Here is a 7,477-nt window from a genome sequence, read left to right on the forward strand (position 1 = left end):
TTACGCTGTCTGCGTGAGTCTCCCGCTGTCTGAGTCGCACTACGCACGCGCCTCAATCAAGAACATTCCGGTTAAGCGGCAGCAAGCAGCTGTAGCCAGCTACACTTCAGCTATGTCTGGCAAATGTCCATTTCAGGATGTGTGGCTCACTAAAGACATTTACAAACAATGGATTCTTAAAGATTCACTGAACCTACATATGGCCCGATACAAAGCCTGCGGCAAATCGATAAAACGTTGATAAAAATCGATTTAAAAAAAAAAAAAACGATAAAACATTGACGAGGTAAATTAGTTAACTAGATGTTATAATGTTGCCTGGTTTTATTACAATTACGTTTTTAGTCAAACATTTGACAGCTCGGTGTGATCAAAAGTGCACTCATTGCATACAGTCGTGTTTTCAGTTTCCAATCTCCTGATATGACAGTTTTAGCTTGGCCCCCTAGTGGCTGTCATAGTGCATGCCGTATCAGATTCATGTTGACTGGTGTAAACCTGTGTACTATAGCTATGGCCATACATTTAGAGTAATGTTAGAGAAACACCCAACTTTTTGTTTAAATACAGTAATTTAATGTATTCATTATAGCAAGACCTTTTAGATGAAATAGATGAACTTAAACATAAGAAAAGAAGACTGACAGATGACATAAATGCTCTTGAGACCTCAGCAGATTTAAGCAAAAAGGCTTACCGGTATAACCCCAGATAATAATGGTTGGGGGTAAGTGTTTTATTTATTTTGATCCAATAACATTTTTTTCTAATCTTTTATTTTTGAAAAATATTTTATGTTCATGTGTTTTTGGTCATGTTCATGCACGGTTTCTGCTCTGCGACATGTTTTGTTTAATGCTTTTACTAAGGAAATAAATGAGGAGTTACTTAGCTCGTCAAATCGTAAATAAGGTCTCTGTATTGCTTAACTTTACACAGTAACTTTACACCTATTACACAATAGCCTATATTCAGGGCTTAAAGTTCTCCGGCACGGTGCCGGATTTCCGGCGCGGGGGAATTTTGAGCAAAAAAAAAAAGTAATTTCTAACTGCAATTGCGGCATTGTGCAGACGTGGTGGCGGGGGCGCTGTTTCGCAAATAAGTTAGCTTTCGTGTTTGCTAGCGAAACAGCTGATAGTTGATGTTGACTGCTCAAGGAGAATACATATTTGAAAGTACAGAATGTACCTTATATTGCATTATATTACATTATATTTTGAATGGTCATCTGGTGCCTGAATTTAGTTTTTTCCTTTTAGAATTTTGTTTTTCCCGTTTAGAAATTACGGTAATTACAATGTCGGGTGCGGATTTGTGCCGGTGGCGGTACATTCGGCGCAGAAGTGGTATCTATACCAGATAAATAATAACCATTTGCTTACATAATTTTTCGTTTGTTTACATAGTCTGAAACTACAGATGGTAAGCTTTCAAATGATGCGTCATACATTGAAATCGGAAAAAAAATCAAGACGACACGAGTATTTGAATGTTTGTTTGTATCAATGTTGAATGGTGACTGCTAAACGCTGCTAGCGGCTAACGTTCCGTTCTAAAACGAAAGTATTGTAACGTCCCCACTTGGACAGTGGTTGAAATAATGACAGATAGCTTCTCTCATGTAATCTGTGCGTTTAATTGTAAACTATCTCATACACAACTTTCTTAGTTCACCCGAGCTCTCTCTCCCAACGGTCTCAATAACACACACAGCATCACAGGGGTGCATTGGCACACAACACAGTAACAGTGCGAACATGAACTCAAGCATTAATGAACATTAATGAACAGGGTTGTTCTATCTAATTTATTATGTTTGTGTTATGCTAATAAATGTAGATCCACACAGGTATACAAACTGAGATCCGTTTACTGTCAAGTGCCATTCATTCTGACAACACACACACACACAGTCGTAAAGCTCTAACAGAACGTGACGTCGTAAAGTGCAACAAAGTGCTGCAATGACATACTGTCGTACATAACAATATTGGTATTTGATCACCTTCTATATAAAATCACCTGCTCGGCTTTAATGACTTAACCGCTATTTAAGAAATTATATTTGTTTTCGCGTGCACGTGTTTTATGCGCGCGCACGCCAGGGTTTCCGTTAACCGGTAATTACCGGTCTTTGTCCGATAAAATCTGTTGAAGTCCGACATATTTAAACCTCTTCGGTCATATTGTCCGGTGAAAATAACCGCTAAACACAGTAGCCCATTCGGCGGTAACCCGCCCCATCTGGCAACCCTGTGTCTCAACGGCGCGAGTACCGTAGTTTAGTCAGTTACCGTAATTTAGTTTGATCTAGTCTAAATAAAACCACTGCAGTGACCGGAGTCAAGGTTATTGTTCTGCGTGTTTTGGATGTGCTAGAGCACAGTGAATGACCACCGAGGGCCGTGAGATGCGGCTAGTAAAGGACGCTAGCGGCCATCTCAACCCCGTTCATTGATTGAGCCTGCCGTGCCCGTTCCAGCCCTGAGTCGGGAGAAGTACTACAGGAGTAGTGCGCTACTATCGACAACCTGGGCTACTGGTACCATTAGATTAGGATTGATTAGATTAGGTTGACAATACCACACTACATTTGAGTTTAGGGATATCAATGTTATATATTTGTGTATGTTTTATCTTTATGTATTAAATGTTATAATTGTTTCACATTTGAGACCTGTCTTCCCCCACTCAGTTATTCAGTCGGTGTCCATCATTTTAGTCTATCTATAGTGTTAGAGTTTAATTTGTGCCACTAAGGTGAAATAGTCCACGGGTGTGTATCCCCCCCGATACATCCTCCCCATTCTCATACTCCCGAGTCCGAGAAAGTATGATTTGACAGGCAGCTAGACTTAATGCCTTCCCAATCAGCGAGACGTGGTTATAGAAATTACGTTGTTTTATTGATAAAAAAGGGTAAAACTGGAAAGAGAATATAAAAAACGTACATTACTGTCGTGAAACTATTTAACACACTTCAGTTAACGTAATGTCCGTTCATTGATCGATCGATGCAGTCCGTTCAAATAGCCATCAAAAGCTAAACTAGGCATACTTAAAATTACCAATTACATACTCAAATCCCATTAATGCAATTGAAATAAACATCTTAAAGTAGCCTACAGTCGTAATTCAAAGTAGCAAAGGTGACTAGGCTGGCCAGTGTGGCGCGCGTGCAGCCCTGGACATGCCATAGCGCATGCGAATCATGAAAGCCTATATTATTATATAGTTCGCGATCTAATCGTATCGGATGAGAAATGGACATTAAATGGCCTATATAGGCTACACAACAGCTAATCACCGCGACAAACACCTATATTATATTCTAATATGATGACCGGAATTTTTCCCGTTTGTCCGACAAATTGAAATCTTCCCGGACACGTTGACCGGCACCAAATTTTTCTAACGGAAACCCTGGCGCACGCGTTTTATGCGCGTTTTATACGCGAAAGACGACCACCCCGCCACTAATGTGAAAAATCCTGGAGGAAACACTGTACACACAGAGGGATTGGACAGCTCTGGCACCTGTGGAGAGGGAGGGAGATGAAAGAGGGAAAGGAGTGTGTGTATGACATGTGTAAGTGTCTATCTATGATGATAGAGAAAGGAGGCAGGTCTGAACTATTACCCTCTACCCTTAGTAATTGCAGGGTGAGGACTGCCTTGTTACGATGATACCCACTGACAGATGGCAACACGACATATTTACAAACACGAAACTGATTAGCTACCGTATCTGACAAGACTGTCCTGTAGTTGTTCATGTGACTGTTGTTCTAGTGTTTTAGTTTGTCTTTCTATGTGTCTAAATAATGTGTCTAGCTAGAATCTGGCTCAGAACATTTTGTTCTTAGTGGTTTCTGGTCGGCCACCCCATTTGACATGTATTGTAGTCCTTCATTGAAAAACAAGGAAAATACACTTACCATAATTTGATAGAGGAGAGGTTTAATTCAATAAACGTTAAACGATCAAACGATCTATTTGGCTAGCAACTAGGAGAGCAACTAAACTAAAGATGTAAATACCAGACAACCTAAATACTTGCTTAAGTTGAGGACGGACATGTATGTGTGTGAATATTATCTTCCCTGTAACACAAAAGCAGTAATAAAGGTTCCTACCTATTTTGTCATCTGATGGAGCAGATACACAATTAATTCTTTATGCGATTTTGTTGTTGTTATAATGGCAAAATATATACAACAAAAGTCAATATGGTTTAAAAGGGGCTGTCATTTCATACAGGGCTCCCTCAAAAACGAGATGATGATGAAGAAGAAGAAGAACATTAATTATTGTTTATGATGGTGTCAGCTTATTATGAAAATGGTATCTGAGACATTCTAATTTTGTATCACTCACTGCGATGTAATAATGCAGAATTCTAGAACATAATGTTACCACATGTAAGGGGAATGAAGGTTCACATTGCTCCGAAGAATATAGTTGCAGTGTGCCACCTCTTGCCCAAAAAGTGGATATTAAAGATATCCAACACAAGAATGAATTAACTGGAAGAGGGGTCCACCTCTACATTTCAGAGATGCAACATGGAGAGAGAAATGGCCTGTACAATATTTAATGAGCTACGACTGGAAGGAAAATTCTGTGATGTGGTGATTAAAGTCAATGGCATCGACTTCAACGCACACAAGACTATCCTTTGCGGCTGCAGTTCATATTTCCGGTGAGTGTCTTAACTCTGTGGGGATGTGGCCATGATTGATGGCAGGGATTCACTTGGCACGGATCCAAAGGATAATCAGAAGAAAATAGCCAGATCCTATAAGAGCTTACACATTGTTATTTGTGGCAGCAATGATACATTTTATAAAAGATACAACTATTGATTCATAATATTTGTGTGAGTACCCCTCTTTATATTGTGACATACTTGCAGAGGGTGTTTATTATATTGCTGTGCTGTATTGAAAAGAGTATTGAGAACATTTGGTACAGTATATGGATGATTCCTGACCATCATATCCCTCCTCTCTAAACCCTGCCCCACAGAGCTCTCTTCACAGGTGGCTGGAGCAACTTAGAAAAGCAGGTGTACAACATTCCTGGTGTGTCACCGGACATGATGCATCTCATTATTGAGTATGCCTACACATGCTCTGTGCCTGTCACTGACGAGAATGTGGAGCAGCTTCTGGTGGCTGCAGACCAGTTCTCTGTCATGGGCATTGTGCGAGCCTGCTGTGACTACCTAGAGGCCCAGCTGTGCCTAGAGAACTGCATTGGCATCTGTAAGTTTGCAGACTTCTACTCCTGCCCTGAGCTCAGGCGCAGGTCCTCTCTCTTCATCCTGCATCACTTTGAGGAGATGGTGCGAAGCTCCGAGGAGTTCCTAGAACTCTCGCTGTGGCAGTTTTGTGACATCATTGAGAAGGATGACTTGAACGTGAAACAGGAAGATGTAGTGTTTGAGGCCATCCTGCGCTGGATTGGCCATTTTCCTCAAGACCGCAAAGCCCAGATGTCGGTGCTGTTGCCTAAGGTGACTTAGAGTTGGACAACACACGTAACACGTAAATGTTTGATGCATTTCATAAAGGTGTATCGGCTGCCGACTGCATTCTGTGTTCATATCTGTCTGTGTCTGTTTGCTTAGGTACGCATGGCCTCGATGACAGCACACTACTTAGAGAACAATGTGGAGAATAATCCACTGGTGAGAGACAATGATGACTGCAAGCGCATCATCATCAACGCACTGAAGGCTGACTTTGGCAACCCTCTGACCCGCTCTCGCCTGCCCTATGCCATCTTACTGGCCCTCGGTGGTTGGAGTGGTGGCAGCTTCACCAATCGCATTGAGACATATGATGCACGGGCTAACCGTTGGGTCAATGTGACTCAAGATGAGGAGAGCGCACTGACCTGCCAGTGCTACAGTGCTGCCTACCTCAATGGTTTTGTGTACTGCGTGCTAGGCTTTGACCACGTTGACGACTTCAACAGTGTGCGTAAGTTCAACCCAGTCACACACACTTGGCACCAAGTGGCACCCATGCACTCACGGCGCTGCTACGTCAGTGTGGCTGTGCTGGGTGGCTGCATCTATGCCATGGGCGGCTTTGATGGCCATGTGCCAGTCAACACTGTTGAGCGCTATGAGCCTGAGACCAACCAGTGGACACTCATCTCACCCATGCATGAGCAGAGAAATAATGCCAGTGCCACCACACTTTTTGGAAAGGTAAGTGGAACAGAGGAATAGGTAAGACTAACTGTACCTGGAACACAACTTGATATTGTACAATGAATCTATTAAAAAGCCAGGATGAATGAATTTACGAGTTGCCTTAAATCTAGGTATACATATGTGGTGGTTGCAATCGGAATGAGCACCTGTTCACAGCAGAGTGCTTCAACCCTGAGACCAACCAATGGACTCTGATCGCACCCATGAGAAGCCGACGCAGTGGGCTGGGGGTCATCGCCTATGGGGAGCAGGTCTATGCGGTGAGACCTACATAAAAATACACAATAAATCTATGCTCAAGTTCTGATATTCTGTTATTGACCCACATTTCTCCTATCCTCTCTTAGGTGGGCGGCTTTGATAGAGACAACCGTCTGCGAACCGCAGAGTGCTACAATCCCCAGACCAACACCTGGCGCGCAGTTCCCACCATGTTCGTCCCAAGGAGCAACTTTGGCATCGAGGTGGTGGATGATCTTCTGTTTGTGGTGGGCGGCTTCAATGGCTTCACCTTGAATGTGGAGTTCTACGATGAGAAGACAGATGAGTGGTATGACGCCCGTGACATGGGCATCGTCCGCAGTGCCGTTAGCTGCTGTGTGGTGCACGGACTGCCCAATATGCACGAGTATGCTGCCCCGCGAGATACCCTGCAGAACCCCCGGGAGGAGCTCAAACTGTCCACCTCCAGACGCATCCTTACTGTCTGACACCATATCTACCCACCATTACCCCCCATCCCTACAGTCTGAAAGCATTTTGAGTTGGAGGGGGGAGAGCACTCACAGAGGAGTGAGATCAGGATGAGAGTGGATTGAGGAGCTGAAGAAGGCAAGTAAGAAGAAGGGAGGGATGAGAGAAAACGGGGATTTGGGTTGACAAAAAAACTAAAGCAAGCATGGACATTTGAAGAACTATTTGTATTTTACTGTTAGTGGAAAAGCGATTATTGATATTTTCCTGAAGTACACACTCATCTTAGTATTATTTTTGATTATTTATGAATTTATTTATTTGATAATTTGTTTAGATTTTTGTATCCTGAAAGTTACTGGACTTAAGTTTTGGGTACTGTAGTCAAACATTGCACTTGCAACATGAATCTCCACACAAAATACTGCCAAACTGACTACAACTCCAATCAGGGTTTATCAGCTGGCAATTCGTAGTCCTGTTTGAGAATTGTAATTCACCATGGTATGAGCCATGAATTACTACAAGGTCTAACAAAACTATTTCTTAAACTCT

At 42.4% G+C, this 7,477-nt stretch overlaps 1 protein-coding gene across 1 annotated transcript; it reads left to right on the forward strand.

The window, feature by feature from the left end:
• Nucleotides 1-4,568: 4,568 nt before the first annotated feature.
• On the forward strand, nt 4,569-6,939 carry LOC308172355 (kelch-like protein 10; the record flags this gene model as incomplete). The annotated part of the gene is made up of 5 exons (XM_080547267.1): nt 4,569-4,705; nt 5,032-5,521; nt 5,636-6,223; nt 6,340-6,489; nt 6,577-6,939. 5 exons carry the CDS (start codon nt 4,569-4,571, stop codon nt 6,937-6,939), a joined length of 1,728 nt encoding a protein of 575 aa, XP_080403393.1.
• Between the last annotated feature and the right edge of the window lie 538 nt (nt 6,940-7,477).

The sequence above is a fragment of the Nansenia antarctica genome (assembly GCF_963989245.1).
Source record: "Nansenia antarctica genome assembly, chromosome: 17".
Lineage (NCBI taxonomy): Eukaryota > Metazoa > Chordata > Actinopteri > Argentiniformes > Microstomatidae > Nansenia > Nansenia antarctica.